This window comes from Hemiscyllium ocellatum, chromosome 18 (genome assembly GCF_020745735.1).
Source record: "Hemiscyllium ocellatum isolate sHemOce1 chromosome 18, sHemOce1.pat.X.cur, whole genome shotgun sequence".
NCBI lineage: Eukaryota > Metazoa > Chordata > Chondrichthyes > Orectolobiformes > Hemiscylliidae > Hemiscyllium > Hemiscyllium ocellatum.
In genome coordinates, this window is record NC_083418.1 from 49,051,462 (window position 1) to 49,072,746 (window position 21,285).

Consider the following 21,285-nt stretch of genomic DNA (forward strand, 5'->3'; position numbering starts at 1 on the left):
CCAGCAACACATTTTCAGCTTTGCACTCTTTCCTTTAATTTATAAAGCGCAGGATTCTGTATGCTTTACCCACTGCCATTACACCCATTCCTTCCAACCTCAATATTTTGTTCAGTATCAGGCGCCTCTCATCACTTCACCTCCATTAGAAATGTGGATTTTATTTCATATTGCCTTTTTCTGTTCCTCTTATAAAAATGAGTCACTTCCCATTTTTTGGATTAAATTCCATCTAGCATGTCCATTCAGTTCACCAGCCTGTGTTCGTCCTTTTAAAATCTAAGACTATGCTCCTTACAGTTGACGATACACAGTACTGCTAAATGTTGTGATGTGTAAATTTTTAACATTACGTCCTGCACACCCAAATCAAAGGACTTTAATTTTGATGCAGGAGTCCTACACAGATATCCAGGCAATTTCATTATATACCTTCCTGTAATAATTCATACCACAGTTAACTAATGACCTCATTAAAGGAACCACTAGTTAGATATACTTGTACTAATTAATTATAAATTCAATAACATTATAAGGGAACAGTGGATTGAACACTATTCAATTAAATTAATAAGGATAATCATGATTCTGCAAAGCTGAGTGGAAAGGCTCCATCTGATTGCAAAATTGTGAATTTATCCTCGATACAAGAAGGGAAACAGACAGCTGAGACAATGAGCTGATTAGCCTCACATCTGTCTGACGAAATGTACAGAATCCTTTAATTTTGGAGGTTATAATTCGGCACATAAACAATCCTACTGCTGATGTAATTTGGTTTTGTGAAAGAAAAGTCATGTTAGACTAATTTATTAGGAGGTGCTTGTGGAAATAACAAGCAATGTGGGTAATGAGGAATCGATGCATGTATAGTACTTGGATTTTCAGAAGACACTTGACAAAGTGCCACATCAAAGGTTACTGGCAAATAAGATCTCGGTGTCGAGCATAACATACTAATGTTGAGACTGGATGTTAGGGATACAGTGTCAGTCAAGACCCATTAATCTAACAGTTACATCATTAGATGAAATTATTTGATTCAATCACTGAAATGGCCAACATTTTCAATATTTTGCTGCTATCCAGAATAATTGACAAACACCAGGCTTCTTTACTGAACTCAAAGTAATTAATTTATTATAAAACAAAAATCACCTCTGAAATTTGCATGTTAACTATAAAATGATTTGCATATAAACTTCAAAATGGAATTAGAATGATAACCCCTTTTATCCCAAATCAGATGCACACAACACAAAAGGATGACAATACTGTGCAATGATTGTAAAAATACAAAGGCAAATGGCATGAAAACAAGATTCTGGATTTTCATGAATTTTGATAATCCACTGGGTTTCTTGTTGATGAAATTGAATTGCTGACATTTATAGATTGGTGGGAGATCTGCCTTGGATATCAAAATCTTTGGATTGTGCTCACAGTTCAACTTTTCAGAGTTTACAATGTGACCAAAATATCAAGGTGTGGAAATTTCATCAAGTCCTTTGTATAAGGTCGGGGAAGAGGTAGTCTTGCAGCCAAATTACTGTGTTGAAAGATTTTCTTTCTTCTTAGATTTTCAAAGCAAATTCAAGAAGGTTTGCTGAACAACCATCAATTTGGTCTCTTCCAAAAGGCAGATGTTATGGCAATAAATTCCATCCTGTATCTCTCTAAAAGCATTACTTGGCTATTTTTCCAAGTCATTTGACTTTCTGTAATCACAAATTGGATCACAGCCCATATTAAACTGTTGACCAAATTTTCAAGAAACACATGGTTTTGCCATTTTTGAAGGAAACCCATTTTTTAATCCAAGAAAATGCTCAAATAGCTCAACATTGTGTAGTACTCCACATAGTCTATTGATACATCTTTACAAGATTTGCATACAAAGAGGATTGGTGGTTAATAATAAGCAGAAGTAGGCATGAATGTGTCATTTTATGGTTGGTTGCCCAACAGGGATCAATGTTGGGCCCTCAATTATTCACATTTTATATCAAGGATTTGGATGGTGGAACCAAATATGTTTGCTAAGTTTGCTGATAATATGAAGATAGATAAGAAATGAAATTGTGAAGGGGACATAAGGACATAAATAGTTCAGACAAGCAGCGTAGATTTGGCAGATCAACAGCAAGTCAAATAATGTGCACTTATCCACTTTGGCAGAAAAGAATAGGAAAGCAGCATAATATTTAATGGAGTTAGATTGAGGTACAGGTGGTCTGGGTTGGCTAGTATCTGAATCATAAAAACATGCAGGTACCACAAGCGATTAGGGAGGCAAATGGAATAAGACCATGCAACATAGCAGAAATAGGCCATTACACCTTCTCTTCATTCAATGAGATCATGGCTGATCAGATAATTCTTAATTCCATCTCTCTGTCATTTCCCCATTACCTTTATTTTCAAACCTATCTGTCTCAGCCTTGAATACACTTCATGATATAACCTGCAAAGCCCTCTGTAGTAAAGAATTCCAGATTTACAATTCTCCGAAAGACAAAATTCCTTGTCAATACCATCTTAACTTGCAACCCCATACTCTGAGATTATACCTTCCGGTCCGAGAGTCAGCCACAAAGGCAAACAACTTTTCAGCATTTACCGTCAATTCCTACAAGAATCCATTTCTGTTTCAAGAAGATTGCTTCTCATTCATTTATATTTCAGTTAGAACAGGCTTAATCTCTGCTAATAAAACAGCCCCTCCAGATCCATTATCAGACTAGTGAACCTTCCTTAAACTGCCTCCAATGGTAGCATATTTTTCCTTTGATCAGGGGCCCAAAAGTGTTCATAGAATTCCAACTGAGGACTGACTAGTGACTTATACAGTTATAGTAAAACCTCCCAACTTGGGAATTCAATTTCCTTTTAAATCGAGGCCAATAATCCAGTTGCCTTCTCTGCTACCCATTGAACTTGTATGCGAGCATTTTGTGATCGATGAATGAGGATTCCCAAAATCCACTGTCCTGTTGCTCTCTGCAGTCATTCTGCATTTAAACAATATTTAGTTCTTCTATTCTTCCTACCAAAATGCATGCTGTTCACTTATCTTTCAGCTGCGATGTTTTTGCCCATTCACTTAACCTGCACGTATCCCTTTGCAGATTCTGTCTTATCATTTGCCTTCTCACCAATTTTTAGCATCCACAAACTTTACTACAATTTATTCATTTTTTAATTCAAGTCATTAATAATTATTGCAAATCATCATGGCTCCAGCATTGATCCTTGTGGCACACCAATTTGTAAACATCTCCCTGATCCTAACTCTGTGTTCTTGTAGTTTGCCAATTCTCTATCCAAACTAATGTAGCAATATCCAACACCAAGTTGCATTATGTGTGGCACCTTATCAAATTCTTGTTGATTATTCCATTATGATAGACTATGAAAGTTGTGTTTTTTGGCTACAGTTAAGCTCAACAGAGGTGGTCAATCAACCCATGTCTCTTATGAGGAATGGCCTGAATCCTTTGGAGTTCATCAGAATGACAGATGATTTTATTGAAATGTACAAATTTCAAGAGGACTTGACAGGGTGGATGCCAAAAGGAAAATACCCCTGTGGGAGTGACAATTAGTTGTCACAATTTAAAAATAAGCCATCTCCCATTTAAGATGTAGATGTGCACCCCCCACCCCAACCCCCTCCTTCAGTGGGTCCCAATTCTTTGGAATTCTCTCTCTTCCCCCAGATGGACATGGAGGCAGAGTGTTGGAAAACTTTTTTTGGGAGTGGTAAATAGGTCTTTGACTAACAAGAGTTAACCATCACAGATGGTGGGTAGTAAATGGAGTTGAGGACACAAACCAAATATCTTTGATCTTATTGAATTGTGCATTAGACAAGGCTGAATAGCTTATTTCATGATCCGAAGCCATAACTTTGTTCGATCAACTTTGTTATCTTTTGTGTTCAATAGTCTTCAGATGTGTAAACAAATGGTCAACTGGCATTTTATTAAGTGTCTTATGGAAGTCCACATACACACACTACTTCAACCACTTAACCCTCATCAACCCTACATTACAGAACACTGTAATGATGTGTAATGATACTATAGCTTTAAGAGATGTATTTTGTCCTTTTTGCTGGAAAAAAATGAATAGAGGTCGAGACAGAAGTGGCAACAGTCTGTTTCAAGCCAATAAAGTAAATAGTTTGCGAGGCCTTTGGCTTTTTTTCAAGTTGGACCAATAGAAGCAGCATGAATGTGTAGAGTCAGACACCTACTCAACCAGGGTTTTAGTTAACTTTCAGTAGTTGTTGGGCTTTGAAGCAGCAATACATCTCTTCGTGCTCCAGCAAAAGGCTTGCGTTGTCTCTCTGCCAGAATTTTCTCTTGATGTCCTTTCCTTCTGGACTGGGTGTTTGCATGTGAAACAATCTATTTTATTGACTTTGCCTTTGCATTTATGGGATGTTACTATACTGGCACAGATACTTACTTTGCTAAGTTTTCTTATAGAGTTAAAGTTAGACCAATTCTCTTCCCCTTTTTATTTGTATTTTAACTGTATAATCCAAATATTTCCAAAGATGTAGAGGAAAGGATAGTAAAGGTGATTCTGGATAGGAGTGAGAGAGAGTAACAGGGTAGTTGTTGTGGGTTCTTTAACTCTCCAAATATTGACTGGGAATATTATAGTTTGAGTACTTTAGATGGGTCAGCTTTTGCCAATGCGTGCAGGAGCATTTCCTGATGCAGTATGTAGACAGGCCAATTTGGGGAGAGGCCACATTGGCCCAGCACCAAATCCAACACTGGTGGTGGCAAATGTAGTTTAATTCAGAAAAGAGAGAGGTGATTCACTTTGGAAGGAGTGACAGGAATGAAGAGCACTGGGCTAATGGTAAGATTCTTGGTTGTGTAGATGAGCAGAGGTCTCTCTCTGTCCACGTGCACAGATCCCTGAAAGTTACCACCCAGGTTGTAAGCTTTTATTGGTAGAGGGATTGAGTTTTGGAGCTATGAGGTGATGTTTTAGCTGCACAAAACTCTGTTGCAGCTGCACTTGGAGCACTGCATACTGTTCTGGTCTCCCCATAAGAGAAAGGATGGAAAGGGTTCAGAGGTGATTTATTAGTACTGCCTGGTATGGAGGGAAGGTCTTACAAGGAAAAGTTGGAGAGTATGAGGCTGTTTTTATTGTAGAGAAGAAACTTGAGAGGAGCCTCAATTGAAAATATGATAATCAGAGAGTTTGGTAGGGTGGACAGTGAGAGTCTTTTCCCTTGGATAGTCAGAGGTAGTTTCTTTACTCAGTAGTCCGGATGTGGAACGCCCTGCCTGCAACAATATCAGACTCACCAACATTAAGCATATTTAAATGGTCATTGGATAAACATACAGATGAAAATGGAATAATGTAGGTTAGATGGGCTTTAGATTGGTTTCCCAGGACGGCATAATTTCAAGGGCTGAAGAGCCTGTCCTACTCTAACGTTCTATGTAATAAAGTGTACTTTGCTTAAAGTAGTAATGATGGAAATGAAAGATGAAAGTCGGCTTCAAATATCAAAGTTCAAAAGTTGAAGTGATAAGGGCACTGATGGAGAACAAAATCATCAAAATCAAACTTTTGATGAAGATCTGCTTAAATATGTGCAAGCGTTGCCAAAGTTTGATGAAAAGGGCATTGGGGTCTTTTTCAAGTAGCTAAATAAATGAAGTGGCTGGTGACCATGTGAGTATTGTTGATTCAAACAAATTTGAAGCTGATGAGGTATTTCCATCATCAGGAGGTATCTGAACATCACCTTCCAAAGCAGCAGCCCTCCAAACCCTTGTGATTTGAAATAAACCTGTTGGACTAGAACTGATGTTATGTCACTTGTGTCAACCACTCGTTTGACTAAACCTTCAATGGGAGATTTAAAGACCAACAACTTACTCAAGATCCCTTCAATTATGTTCAGATAATTCAGTGAGGAAGCTGTTTTAAATGGGTGCTAGAAGAGCAGAAAACAATTCAATTCAGTCTGGTCAGGCACGAAGAAATGATCCTAATGTATCTGTTCCCTTAACTACACTGATCACTACCGCTATATTCCAAGCTTCCTCCATTCAACAATCCCTTCCATATTTGCCCCACACAGCTGAGGCAACCATAATGCAGTTGCCATTGTCTTGAATGCATTTTCCCAAACTATAACTATTGTTCAAAACAGAATAATGATTGGACAGTAAGATAAATTGAGGGAACTCTTGCATCAGCTGCCTGATCACCTGCCCATTCCCTTTCTGCTGCACACCTGGTCACTCCACTGATTAATTTCTCGATGTGTATTATTTACATAGTTCTTACTCTCTCAGGACCAGCAATACTAGCTGCTGTTCAAATTCTGAACCCAGATTTCAATAGCTTCTAGCCAATTTCACTTCTGTTGTGTCAAAAACTTCTTGGGCACAGGAGGAGTGGAGTGAAGCTTTATCACACCACTACTTATTCAACTACTCAAACTTGGGGAAAATTAAGGACTTAAAAGAAAACTTATTTTCACAGACCTCACCAGTCAGCACACTCATTTGTATTGCAGATGCTTTTGACTGTTAAAGCTTTGCGCCCTAGCTTTCATACACATTTCCACTCTTACCTTCTCTTTCAGCTACATGCTCCATTCCAGGGTCTCCAAATATTCATTTATCTGCTATCCGGTGATGACACTCCTTCGGTATCGGACTTCCATTGAATCACCACTGCTTTTTTAAATAAAAAAGTTTGGCATTACTTTCCCTCAGAACTGTTCCTTCAGACTTCCTGCTGTCACGGTGCCAAAAAACCATAAACAAATGTTTCTCGTCGATCTCAATGAACTTTGTGACGGTACAACTCAAGTCATAAGCCACACAACCATGTAATTTTGAAACTGACTTTATTAAAAACAAGTTACATATTTAATGTAGTTATGGAGTCACATTTAGTCCATTATGGTGTGGACAGGATTTAGATAGAAATACTGTACATCTTTGAGTAAAAAGATAGACATGATTTGGACATACATTGGATTCTTAAGAGTGGAGGGCAATGTACATCAGTCAAGCCAACATTTTTGGTTCCCCACAGTGCTTCATGTTCAGCTAATATTCACACTTGGTACAGTCATAACATTTACTGATGATCACAATTACCATAATAGTGTGATATTCTCCCTCCCACATTGATCATTTGCTGCAATGTCAGTGTCTCCCACTTAAGAACTAATCTGCAAAGATTGAATGTGTAATCTCTGCAAATATTAATGATAGCATGATTAAGACAGAAAGGCAGTCATATTTTTTAGGCTAAAATTTAGTTTCTGAGTCCTAAATTCAACCCAGTATAAATGAATATAATGTCTTTGATTTCATCGCTCAGTTGTTGCAAAGGTGCTTCAGTTGCCCTTCTGCTACCCATTTGAGGCAAACCCTCACCAACTGTCAACTATTAATTTTAAATTGGTTATTTTTTTCCAAGCCTTTAATCAATGAATATTCAGAATTTTAAAACAAGGTATTTACATTAAAAAAAAGCAGCAACATTTCATTCTTTCCAAAGATGAAATCTAATGAGCAACTTCTTTGCACATTCAGTTGTAACAGTAAGGTGGATGGGAAAATTTTCATTCTGAATGAACTGGTATTTGTCGAAATGGTTCACTATTTCTCTTGCTATCAAAAAAGAGCAAACGTTTGCTCAGATTTGCCCTTCAACTCACTAAATTAAACCTACATTTATCAGTTCAATTGCCCTCAACTTTAAAGGTAGTATTCTTTCCATGGAATGACTAACTTCTTTCTTTTTGGTTAGACAATTTAAAATTGGATTTTAAAAACACACAGGAAACTGCAGTGGTCCATGCAGTAGATCTGAATTTGAATAGTTAGAAGCCACAGCTTGAAGACCTTATCTACTTATATAAACAGCAACATTTTCATAATGCAGATTAAGCTGTGTTAAACGCAACTTTTATCATTTGCTGTAGACTTCTAACATTAGCATAGCTGAAGAGATTTTATTTTTATTTTGTTACCCATTAGTTCAAACCTAACATGTTATTATAAAATAACAAAACACTGCATGGTCAGTTTGTGCAAATGTGGCTGATGCAGACATATCCATGGTTACACAGGACAACTGCAAGCTTGCAAGAACAATGTCTGGGCAGGATGATTTGCAGATTGCTGAGAAAGCTCTTAGCCTACCAGTATTGTACTGGATTTCAATGCTGCACAGGAAGAGAATGATGTCAGTAAGTACTTCCAGTGTTCAATCATGAACAATTCTGCATTTCCAAACAGCTACAAATCTTGCATTTGCTGCTGTTCCAGGTGCAAGTGTGTTGTTAAGGATTGTTGCATAGCTCCATGTGAAGAATGAACAATCCTTTTTGGGACAGCAGCAACAGACTGAATTTAAAGCTAAAGGGGCAACAGTAAAACACAGTTTCAACTGGCAGTTTCTCAGAATATATATTCATCTTTAGCTTTCAGTTGAAACTCGTGACTGGATAGCACTTCTGGTGCTGACTCACCATCTTACAGCTATTTGCTAGAGTGGAAGCTGTAGAATGCATTCCAAAACCCAGTCGGTCAATCACTGTGTTCAGTAAAAATTTAGTTTTATTTCCTCCACTCCAAATTATAGTTTTTGTAAAATTGTCACTTCATGCTTCTTTACCAATGAATTTCAACAAAATATACATGTCCACACCAGAGAGAGATATTTGAATTCATCTTTGATGTGCCTTTTCAATTGTAACTATTCAGCTTTATATTTAAAAGGTTCTGAGCACTTGGTTTGTTAATTGGCTTTATTTTATTTTAATAGAAATGGCTCAAAGTAAAATTTGAAAACATACTTTTGAGAGATCCACAGTTCATTATGCAGGGTAAATCTTTGAATGGTGATAGCAGTAATACTTAAGTGACTCAGAAGTCAATATCCTTATTGAAAGTTGGATTCACTAAGTAGGATAGCACAGGCTTTTGTTGAATTCATAACTTCATCCTAACATTTACTTTTTAAATACACTTCTGGTTGCCTCACCTATCGCACAACTGATTTAATGATCTACCTGTGAACTGGTAGATGTTTGGGCAATTTTTCCCCACCCATGTTTTGCACCGGCATGGATTAAATGTCTATCTGCAGTGGTTATCAATGCTGGCTCTTCTTCAATGCCATTGAATGCTTTTGCCCTATAAACTACCACCAGCACAAATGAACAGTCTCCGCTCACAGAGCACAAAACAAAAAGTGGTGTGGCTGTATACAAAACTAAAATTTCAATTAAAAGAAAACCTTCTTTGAGAGTACAATCGAGTACAGAATTAGTGTTTACAGAAAAAAGTATTTTCAAATGTCGAATCTTTATTCTAAACACGTCCTACATAAAATGGTTATTACTAATTGTATCCTTTTCTATTCAGATCTACTTAAAGCAATTCTGTAATGTGCAATTATGGCAATTAATGCCTAGTGGCTAATATCATTGGTGCTTTACCCAGGAAATGTTATGTGCCTTTGAGTAGGTCAGTGAAACTAGCACCTTTAATATAACAGAATTTGTAGCCGTGACAGTGAAAGGCACCATTTCTTGCTCACAAGCAGCGAAGTGCTTCAGTATTTTACTTTGGCACACAGATCCCCATCATTTAATCTGAAATATTCAAAAATAGATATAAAATGAAGGTGACATTAAGTGCATGCAACCAAATTTGTGATTCAACAAAATAGTTTGGTCCACTGGTGAAGTTCATCAGCTGGAATTTGCTGATTGCCCACCGTTAAACATTTCAAGTAAAAAATTTGTAGGAGTTCAGGAGAGTCTTTACCATAGGTTCCAATTCCACACAGAGGAATGAGTTTTACACACTGGGAACAGCAGTCAGCTTGTACCAGTTAACAGTTTCTTTGCTCAAATCAAACTCTTTCAGAGTTAATGTGACACCACCCAAGTAAACGTTCTCTCTCAACGATTCTGCACTTAACACACTCAGCTGTAATTTTCTTTGTTCAAGTGATTCTTTACTGTAACCACTGTACACCAACTGAAAGGAGAGAGAAAATACAGCATGAAATTGGACATCATATACACATTAATGGTTTCATCTTCTGTGCAGTACAACTAACTCCAATTTACAATTTATGAATGTTACAAGTGAACTGAAGATATTCTACTACAAATATTTTGCAAGACAGCTTGAGGAATTTGAATAATGCATAGAGTTTTCCTTATGCAAGGTATTTCTCACGATAGTCTAGCCATTGATCCCAATGTGGATGTAGGCCAATGTGCATGAAAAGCTTATTTACAAACACCATATGACAAAATGGTCTAATCCAGAGCCAGACACATCATGACATATTAGCTATGACATATGACATATGACATATGCCTAGTGTGTTAAAATACAACTTGCCCCAACTCACCTCTCTTCACCCAAGGACAATTTAGGAATCAAGAAAAACTTATTTTAAATGGATTTGCAATTTCAGTGGGAGCTGAAATTCTTGACAGTACGAGCTCCCATGAGAGTGGAGGCTCTGATATACTTGTATATAAGGTGTTACTGAAGCTAACAGATTAAGGATATCAGGAGTTTGAGAGCATCCTATAAAGGTAAACCATATATGTCATTGACTTTTTTTAATTCATTTTAGCAAATGTTTTTTTCAAAATTAAAATACTCGTACAAATAAAGAAAGGTGATGAAACTGTGCAATTATCATTCATAAAAAAATTAAACTAGTTTAATAATGTAATGAAGGAATGACTTCCTCAGCTATTTAATGAACAGCACCATGTTCTGAAAGGGCAACTGAAAAAGGAGGCAGAAATGCCAACATTATTTGCAATGGCCTCATCCTGAGCCACTGTCAAAATGCGAGCTTCAGAAAAATCAATGACTTAACATTGCAAGCATTATTCAGAGACATCAAAGCAACAACTGCTTCAGAGAGAAGCCTTGTCACATTTGCAGAGACTGCAAAATCACCCCAAAATTCATGATTTCTATTTCTATAGAACTTACTGTGAAATTAGCATTCTTGTCTGAGCAAACACAAGATCCAAATCAGCTCTGTGGAAGGGTCACCAGACCCTAAACATTAACTTTGATTTCTCTTCAAAAGATGCTGCCAGTCCGGTTGAGTTTTTTTTCAGCAATCTCTGTTTTTGTTTCTGATTTGCAGCATCTGTAATTCTTCTGGTTTTTATCTAAATGAATTACCTTGGACAGCCAATCACATAGCCTGCAGTAAGCACTGATTATCACAAGGTGGCACATTAGACCAAGGTATTTGCCCAAATCAGGTAGTATTGTAGGATCTTTTACAAACAGATTTTAAACTGTAATAATTAGAAATAGCACTACAGTTGTTAAATCTGCCAGCTTCAAGCCACTCAATTATTTAAAAATAATCAAGAAGAAAACATCCAAAATGACAAGATGAGAAACAAATTTCAAATTGCAGAAACGACCAGAACATGGAGTGCTAATACTTACCATTTCATTGTAAGTTGGGTTTTCAGTTTTTCTTGAAACCTTGGTTTTATGCTTGGTTATTTTATGTGGGTCAGGAAGCAAATATGTTTTTACGTAAGGGTTTGGGTCTGCTCCATCCTCAGTTACCTGAAGTTAAAAATATGAGACACACTAACCAAAAGTTGACATTAAATCTTTTGTCAGTCACTGCAAGCTACATGCCCATTAAAGATTTCACACATTATATTCTGAGAAGTGGTCGCCAAGATGTGTGTTTTTAAAATAGCTCAAATGCAGGCAGAGGCAGAAACCAAGATTAATTATGTCCAGTGCAGCAGTGAAGAAATAGAGGATGAACATCCATAATCTAATCTAGTATTTACCATACCGTAGGAGGTCACCCATAGAATCACTATGGTGTGGAAACAGGCCATTCAGCCCAAAAGATCCACACCGACCCTCCGAAGAGCATCCCACCCAGATGCATCCACCATCCCTGCAACCCCTCACCTCACTAAACAGCCAACACACCTAACCAACATATCCCTGAACGCTCAATTTAGCATGGCTAATCCATGCATATCTAACTTGCACACCTTTAGATCGTGGGAGGAAACTGGAGCATCCGCCAGAAACATGGGAGAACTTGCAAACTCCACAGAGACAGAGACAATCACCAGAGGGTGGAATCAAGCCTGGGGTCCTGATGGTGTCAGGCAACAGCACTAACCACTGAGCCACCATGCCACCCCTGTATCAGAGGCAACATGGAGGTTTTTAAGCATGTTTAAAAAAAAAGTGTTGCTGCACACAATATTGCTATATTTTGTTATTAGATTCAATTAAAATTTTCTTGCCACAAAATCCAGTTTGGTTAAAATTTGATAAGTGTATCAGAGGCATTGGTTCCTGTGTATTTAATTTTTTTTATGCCTCCCTCACAACTGTGAGCAACAGATAGATATTTTTTGAACTGACGCGTTCAATAAACGCAACCTGAATCAATAAAGATCGGGGAAGAAAAAAAGAGCATTTCATGAAAATAAGTGCATGTAGACCATGACCTTGTGACCTAAACAGCAACTGTACAAAACCAAAACTGGAACTGTACTGCAGCAACTGGTATGCCAGACCAGAGTGCTCAATTAGGGAAGCACAATTTGTAGAATAAACATGGTCAATCCAAAGCATGAGAGATGACCAAATGGAGGTACTGTTTGCAACAAGAGGAAAATAAAGGCTGTGCAAGGAATACAAAGGGTGAATGCATGGGTCGTATTGGAATACATGCTTGCTCTATTATCTAATTCAGTCCCTTGCAGGGGGAGAAATACATAAAGGGGAATGGTTTGACAGCACTTTTGTACTGAGCGTAACTTGTACTTACCAAATCTCTGATGTGCATTACCATAATGAACAATGTGTTGTTCCTGTATGAAATAGACAGCTTAACTTCTCCTCCCACTTGACCAGTGCTGGGACTTGGCAAAGCAATTTCTAAAGAGATACCATGTAAAGAAAAATGCAAATTACACATAGGAAACACATTAACTATAATATGTATCAAAGCAGTGAACATGATACAGCATCTTCAATCAGGATTGTCTATATAACCAGAGACAAATTTTAATTAAAAATACTTTAACTTAAAATGAAATTTCTTTTACAGAGTTTACAAGGTTCAAATCATGAACTCAAACTGAGCTTCACAAGTGATTCGGAAATTGCCATGTGAAGGTGAGTGAGCATGAGAGGGCAAGCAAATAAATGAGAATGCTGGAGAAATTAAACAAGTCTGGCAGCATCTGTAGACAGAAAATATTGTTAACATTTCAGAGTCAAGTTACTTTTTCTCTTCTGAGTTAATGTCATGACGAAAAAAATGTTAACCACAAATTTGCTCCTGATGGTTTAAGTAACTGTCCTGGGTTGTACTTGCATCGATATCGGACAGGATATGATTAGGTTTCAATGTTGCTCATGTGATGTATATTTTCCATGTAATCAGCTTAAAATATTGTGCCAGTTTGGGGAAAACACAGTCAAGTCCCTTCAACCCCAGGAAATGCACCATGAATTTGTGCTGCCATTTTAAGGACAACTGCTGAAACTTGCTCTAGAGTCAAAATATAGCATGGCTCAGTGAACTGTGAATACATTAAAAGGGCCAAAATGGTGAGGTCCAATCATTCATTCAGCAGGGTAATAAAGCTGTAGGTTACAACAAAAGAAACATGAATAGATTCTATGCAAGAAACAAAAGGGAAAAGAAAAACATGAATACACCATCTTTCTTGCATATTGCTGAAAAGTACATTTAAGATTTTTGACTTCTACTCATTAGGAAAATAAGCTTCCTAGGTTGTTTAAAAGCAAAGCTAATAGAACTTAATTTCCAATAAAGTGAAATATGCAAAGTCAAATGTTAAGTAGCTCCCTTAAATTTGAAATAAAACTAGCTTTAAATGAACAATTTTGCATTACTTTCTCTTCCATCACTTTGGAACAAGGCTTTTGCACTCCAGGATCTACTTCAGACACTGCGCAAAGATGACATAATCCTGGCAGACGAAAGAAGAACTGGTAACTAATGGATTGGGAATTAATTCCAATAGTTCTTTATAAGTTGCTCACACGGCTTAAGAGACATTCTCAGTAATTCTGTACAACAGCATCAAAAAATGCTGCCATTTGGATGAAAAGGTTAGAGGGATGTTAATCACTGGACTAACACTGCAATTTAATCTTGCATTTAGAAGCAAAGCTTAAAGCAAATGTCCTATTTATGTTTCCAAATCTATCATGCTACATGTCCTTTGTCAGTAAAATTCTTCTTCTCTTCCAGTTAAAATGTTTGACAGAAGAAATACAACAGTGAGAATATATTTTTCAAAATGCTTTGCACTGAAATCAATCTGTAGCAATATCTAGAGGTTAAGAAAATAAGAGGAGGAGCCCAATCAGTAAACCCAACGTTTGAATGAGGATGGCACAGGTTGAACAGTATTTCTGCTCGATGCTTCAAGTTAAGCAAATCTTACAAATTTGCAGCGTTTGATGTCCTATCTGCTATCAAGTGGGATTTACGAACAAATCAAAAGTTGTTTAACAGGTCGTAACAGTATGTGACATAATGTATATGGAATTTAACTTTTATCAAAATGTAGAAAACTAGCATGCTGAAGCAAGTTCTGATGTTTCAACTTGCTAAACATTGCATCAAAGGTGGCACAACCACAACAACAAGGTGCATGTGTCTTCTCAGCAAAACTCTATTTGCATTACCAGAGGGCTTGACTATTCCTTCAATTCCTTCAGCCTTCTCATCACGGCTTAGTGGGTGGAAGAAGGTGTAGATGAGATCGCACTGAGGGCAGAGATGAAAAATACATTTTAAAACATTTTAGCTAAAACATACAGGTCTTTTGCTTTGCACAGTGTTTGTCAGACAGACGGACACAGACAAATGCACATTTTATGATGGAATCTACTTGAATTGTAAACAGAGTTAGCATTCTCGGCTTCCAGCCACTCCTCTTTCATTCAATTTGAGAGATTCTTTTAGTTTTCTATCTTTGGTATCATTGCACTAGCCTAAGTGATTCTACAGTGCTTTCATTGACTAGATTCATGTTGACATACAGCAAGGAAATAGGCCCTTTTACCCAGATCTGTGCTGACAAAGATTCCTAAATTAAACTTGTCCCATTTGCTGTCAAAACGTCTTAAGTGTTGTAATTGTATCCACGTCTGAAAGCTTGTGCCATACATGCACAATTCTCTGCATGAAAAAGTTGCTCCTCAGGCCCCTTTTAAATCTTTCCCCTCATCTCAAACTTTTATGCACCCCAGCTTTGGATTTGCTCACTCTGGGGAGAAAGACCTCAGCTATTCACCATAACCATACTGCTCATGATTTTATAAACTTCTGTAAAAAGGTCACCGCTCAGCTTCTAATGCTCCAGGGGTACACATGCCCACCTATCCAGCTTCACCTAATAACTCTAACCTTCTAATCTCGGTAACATCTTTGTAAATCTCTTTTATACTCCTTCAAGTTTAATAACATCCTTCCTTCAGCAAGGTGACCAGAACTGTACACCGTATACCAAAGTGACCTCACCGATATCTGACTGATGAAAGCAAGCATGCAAAACGTCTTCTTCACCCCCACCTCTGTCTACTTGCGATGCCACTTTCAAGAAACTGTGTACCTGCATCCCTTTGTCTCTGTTTGACAACACTCTTCGGTACCCTACCATTAACTTGTTAAGTCCTGCTCTGGTTCGTCTTACCAAAATACAACATCTCACATTTACCTGAATTAAACTCCATCTGTCACACCTCGGCCCACTGGCCCAGTTACCAAGATTCCATCATACTCTTCACTGTCCTTTATATCACAAACTTACTCACCACATCTGTATTCTCATACATATCACTTATATAAAATAAAAATAACCTAGCATCGATCCTTGCAACACACAGCTGGTTACAGTTTAAGTCAATACACAAAGCAGACCCAACTTACCTTGAAGTAAGGCTGATGTCATGCAGGGAATTGTGGGGGAGAACCACCATCCACTTACTTTATCGCACTGGCCTAATACACCTCAGCAAAATGCTTATTTAACTATTTATTGTTACTAGCTTCAAAACAGGACAAATTTTCTTCCTAATTAAACTTAATTCTTACCTCAGCTACTTCTGTTGAACCATTCATCAGACACTGCACGTAATTGTTCAGCTCTACCTTCCGCTTGGATGCCACGTCCTTAATGTGTGTTCTTCCAAGGACCACTTTGTTGGGAAAGCTGGAAAAACAATGGTTTATCTAAATTGCTAAGAACAAGGAGTTAAATTTAAATTAACAAACATTTTTCTTAAAAATATAACCTACCCTGGCAGTTTCCAAAGAGGGAACAGGATGCCCAGTTTGTTATGCAGTTCCTGGAATTCATCAAATGTTCTGAAGATGAATGTTGGAGCAATCTGCCCTTCCCGTAATACCCTCACCACATATATCTGTGGGCAAGAATTTTTTTTATTTGAAAGCCATTAAGTATTTCAAAACAACAAAGTAACAAATTCTTTTGTTGATTAGCCATCCCCTGAAAATGTCAGCCATAGCTGATTCATTAGCATTCTCAAACCAAGGCTGATTTCCACAAGTACTGAGGAAATTGGTGAAAGTACAGAATTTGGATGAGATGTTAAAGGGAGTTCTTCTGCAGAGGTGAATGCAACAGATCATATGGTACCTACTTCAAAAATAAACAGCAGGAGTCTTATCTTATGACAGGACTGACGCACAAGGAGAGATTAACTAGATTAGGTTGGCGTCTCACAGACTTATAAAATTCTGAAAAGGACTATATGGGTCAGATGCAGGGTAGGATGTGCCCAATGCTGAGTGTGTCCAGAACCCAGGGGGCGTCCACAAACAGCGGATTCAGGTCGACCATTTAGGACAGAGATGAGGAAATACCTTTTCATTGAAAGTGGTGAGCCCGTGAAATTCATTACCACAAAGTTTTGGTGCCAAAACATTGAACGTATTCAAGAGGTGGCTAGATATAACACTTGGGGCGAATGGTATCAAAGGTTGTGGGGAGAAAGCATGATTAGGCTATTGAGTTGGACAATCAGGAATGATTGATGAATAGCAGAGTAGGCCCAAAAGGGTTGAATGGCCTAATCCCATCTTCTATTTTTCTATCCCTGGTGACATTGAGATAATTGATAATTGAACACAAAAAGAGACTATTGTATTGTAGAACCTGCTGGAAGGAAATTTATGTTGCATACTCAATTAGGTAGAGGAGAAGTCAATGTTTCGGGTTATACCCAAAACTTGGACTTCTCCATCTCCTGATGCTGCATGGCTTGCTTTGTTCTTCCAAACTCCTGTAGGTCTCCTTTGGATTCCAACATCTGCTGTTTTTTTGTCCCTGTCATATGTTCAGGAACATACTACACTGCACAAATATTTTGTTTTAAGCATGATGAGGCATTGGTTGATCTGTAAAAGGCCAGAGGAAAGGCACAAATTTACAAAAGTATACTGGAGACAAGGTTAAAAGGAAAAGGAGTACCTAACCAAATAACAAATCTGAGAGTGAACCTAGACAGCCCAAGGACCAGTATCAGAAAAAAAATCTGATTAAACCAAAGTCAGCATAAAATTATTTGAAAACAGTGACTCAAATCCATGATAAGATTTAAACAATTAGAATCTTCACTACCATTCCATTGAATTCACATACCTGAACACTGAAAAAGACCCATTTCGGTTTGTGTGGCACAACCCATGTACTAACTTTAAAAAAAAGTAAAAGTATCACTCTAGAAGGTTCTACCCCTAGAAGGAGGACAAGGGCAAATGCATCAGAATACAGGATTTCTTGCAGTTGGTGGTAAGTCACAACTTTCTGTCTATGATCAAAAATGAAACCATATGGCATGTAAAAAGTTGATTGTTCAGCCCACCAAATCTGCTCCACCATTCAATGAGATCACAGCTGATCTGATCACCCTCAACTCCACTTTCCTACCTTTTCCCTATAACTCTTGAATCCCTTAATGATTAAAACTCTGCCTAGCTCAGTCTTGAATATCAGAAATGACCCAACCTCAACAACCCTCTGCCTTGAATTGTCCTTCATTTACTAGCACTGGGTCAAAATCCTGGGATGCCCTTCTTGCTTGGTCAGACAGTGTATTTATGGCATGCAGCAGTTCAGGTGTTATGAAAGTGTGGGTGTACCGTACCTTTAAGAAAGTTAAAAGCAACACAGTGGCCTGACAGCACCAAATATTTGATAAAAGGTACAATGTAACATTTTGATCCAGCAGTCAGGATAAGTGGCTGCTCAGAGACAAAAAATACCGATTTGAATTTGGCCAGTTTAAATTAAACACCCCCAAAAAAACCAAACTCCAATCTAGTTTCAATTTAATTTATTGACAATCTTAAAAGCCAATGAGACAATCCGATGCTTTGGGGGTATAAGACCAGGGAAAATTGAACAGCTGGAAGGAGAACTGCCAAGCTACCAGCCTGTAAAAAGACTGCCTGAAAAAAAATAGCTCTTTTAAAAAGGGACCTTTATTCATCAGTAACCTGTGAAGCAGAATTCCCAAGATGACCGAAATATAGAGAGGAACAGAAAACTATCTGGTTTTGAGAAGTTCTGTTTTGTAAACCATAATCGGGAGTTTTATCGGACTAGTATTATAAAAGTGAATGTAAAAAGATAGGTTACAGAAAGGACTTGTAAATAGTTGCTAGTTTATTTCATAAAGTATAATAGAATAATTAAGTTGTTAATTTTTACTTTAATTCTTGACCTATTGAATTTTCATAGATTAATACATGGGATAAATCTTTTCTATGTAGCTGGTTTTAAATTAAGCAGGATAACATACCCCATGTCATAACAATTTGGGGGCGCAGGTCCATGATTTGAACTGGTTTAGACATATTTGAATAGATTTCGGGGTATGAAAATTTCCAGCAGATTTAAACACTTTCAGGCTAGTGTCCGAGATCTTTAAATAAAATGGAGGTGAGGCAATTTGTTTACTTTTGATGAGTTGTGGTTGATTAAATTAAAAGTGAGAGAAATGGCTCTTAAAATTGCTAAAGAGGTTCTGGGATTTGAAGATGATTCTCAAATTTGCCAAGAAAAGTTCAGAAGGAAAGAAAAAGGCCATGCTTAAATGTCAAAACTCTGCCACAGTTTGATGAGAAAGATGTTGGAGCCTTGTTTCATTTGAAAAATTAGTTTGGCACACAGAGTGGTCTGAGGATTTATGGGAAATGCTAGTCCAGACTAAACTGGCTGGTTGAGCTACTGAGGTATTTACCATGCTGTCAGATGAGGTGTCAGGAGATTATGAAGGAGGTTAAGCAGCCTATTTCAAGTACTCATGGACAAGCATATAGACAGCAGTTCAGAAACACAAAGGAGGAACCAAGTCAGACAATTGTTGAGTTTGAGAATAATTGAACAGCCATTTTGATTATGGGTGTGTACTTTGAAAATAGATAAGACCTTTGAGGCTCTAAGTGAGATTATTCTGCTGGAGGACTTTAAAAACTCACTTCCATAGATGGCAAGAATTCACGTGGAGGATGAGAAAGGTAAGGAAGTGAGAAGAGCAGCAGAATTAGCAGATGAGTACATTTGGTGCATGAGATATCTTTCCGGCCAAATTTTATCCTGTGAGGAATAGAAGTTGGGAGAAGGGGAGATTCTACACTACTAAACCAAGAGTAGAGACCAGTGATAACAATTTACCACAGGATAACAAAGAAGCCCAAGAGGGTGGAAAAGAGGCAAAAAGGCCTCAGGTGTTTCCACTGTGGTAAAGTGGGACACGCAAATTCAGTGCTGGTTGTTAGAGAAAGGCATTGTGGGAAATGATATGGCAAAGTAAGCAAACTAGTGGCATTATTGAAAGTAGAAGAGAAGACCAAGTGCAGAGGGGCTGCAGGAGAGTGCACAGCCGAGGAGTGGCTGGGTATGGAGTTAGGACCTGATCACTACAAATAATTCACCTGTGGGTAAAGATTACTAAAAGAACAGGGGGAGAAGGATGAGAAGTTATAACAGAGATACTGGATCTAACCAGTTGCTGATATCAAGAGATGAGCAAATATGTACTCTTTTTAATCTGTTACCCGAGAGTGTGGTAATTTGTGGGGTAGATGGACAGAAATTTAGTGTTCCCTATGCAACATCAGATTAGAGGGTCAGTTCCAGGAATTCAGTTTGTTCTTGGCAGTGATTTGGCAGGGTCAAAAGGTGGAGAGTGACACCCATTGTTGTGGAGAAGCCCAAGGAAGCCCAAGAAACTGAGGAGTTAAAACAGAAATAGACTGGTATTTTCCCAGACTGTGGGGTAACCAGACCCCACTACCATAAGCAAAAATTAAAGAGAATGATGAAAGAGTTGAGATTTAGTTAGCAGATATACTGTTTGGCATAATGGTGCAGAAAAAGTCCTGAACAGACAGAAGGTTAGACAGATATGTTTACTCCTGAAAGGTTAAGGGGCTTATAACAGCAAGATCATAAGATACACATGGATGCGTACCCCAAAAAGGAGGCAGAGAATATTCTAGAGAGTTATGATCTGAAAGATAAAATCCTAAGACAGAAATGGAGACCACGGCAGGTTAAACGCAGAGGAGAAGTGGGCCGAAGTGCACCAGAATGTGTTGCCGGTAGCATACAGGCAGGAAGTGATATGAGTAACACATGAACTACTTATAGGTGGTCACCCCTGGGTACGAAAGACTCAGCCTGAAGTATAAAAACATTTTTATTGACCTGGAATGCACAAGGATGTGATTAACTTTTGCCATACATGCCAAATGGTAGGTAAGCCACAGAAGGTAATAAAACCAACACCCTTGTTGCCAATTCCCGCATTTGGAGAACCTTTCATGCAAGTTATAATTGATTATTTAGGTTCCCTCCCGACAATCAGTTAACCATCATGGATGTATCTACCAGATTTGCAGAGTATCAAGGCAAAAAGGGTCTTAGAGGAGTTAGTAGCTCTCTTCACATAGTATGGGCTACCCAGAGAGATTCAGGGTTAAATTTTACTGCTCAGCTGTTGAGGTGGTTATGAATAGCTTAGGTATGCAGCACTTTAAATCCAGTGTGTATCTTCTTGAATCCCAGGGAGCTTTAGAAAGGTGGCATCAGACCATGTTGAGAAGATACTACAGGACTACCTGAATGATTGGGATAAAGGTATCCCATTCATATGGTTT

At 37.9% G+C, this 21,285-nt stretch overlaps 1 protein-coding gene across 5 annotated transcripts in view; it reads right to left on the reverse strand.

The window, feature by feature from the left end:
* Positions 1 to 6,904: 6,904 nt before the first annotated feature.
* Positions 6,905 to 21,285, reverse strand: part of pik3c2a (phosphatidylinositol-4-phosphate 3-kinase, catalytic subunit type 2 alpha) — a 164,926-nt gene continuing 150,545 nt past the window's right edge. For all 5 annotated transcript variants that reach the window (XM_060838951.1, XM_060838947.1, XM_060838949.1 and 2 more), the window contains 6 exons: positions 16,396 to 16,520; positions 16,192 to 16,309; positions 14,781 to 14,862; positions 12,883 to 12,992; positions 11,517 to 11,642; positions 6,905 to 10,058 (listed from right to left, as the gene is read on the reverse strand). In XM_060838951.1, the coding sequence (XP_060694934.1) occupies positions 9,876 to 10,058; positions 11,517 to 11,642; positions 12,883 to 12,992; positions 14,781 to 14,862; positions 16,192 to 16,309; positions 16,396 to 16,520 (744 nt within the window). In that variant the 3' untranslated portion in view covers positions 6,905 to 9,875. The remainder of the gene's footprint in view (positions 10,059 to 11,516; positions 11,643 to 12,882; positions 12,993 to 14,780; positions 14,863 to 16,191; positions 16,310 to 16,395; positions 16,521 to 21,285) is intronic.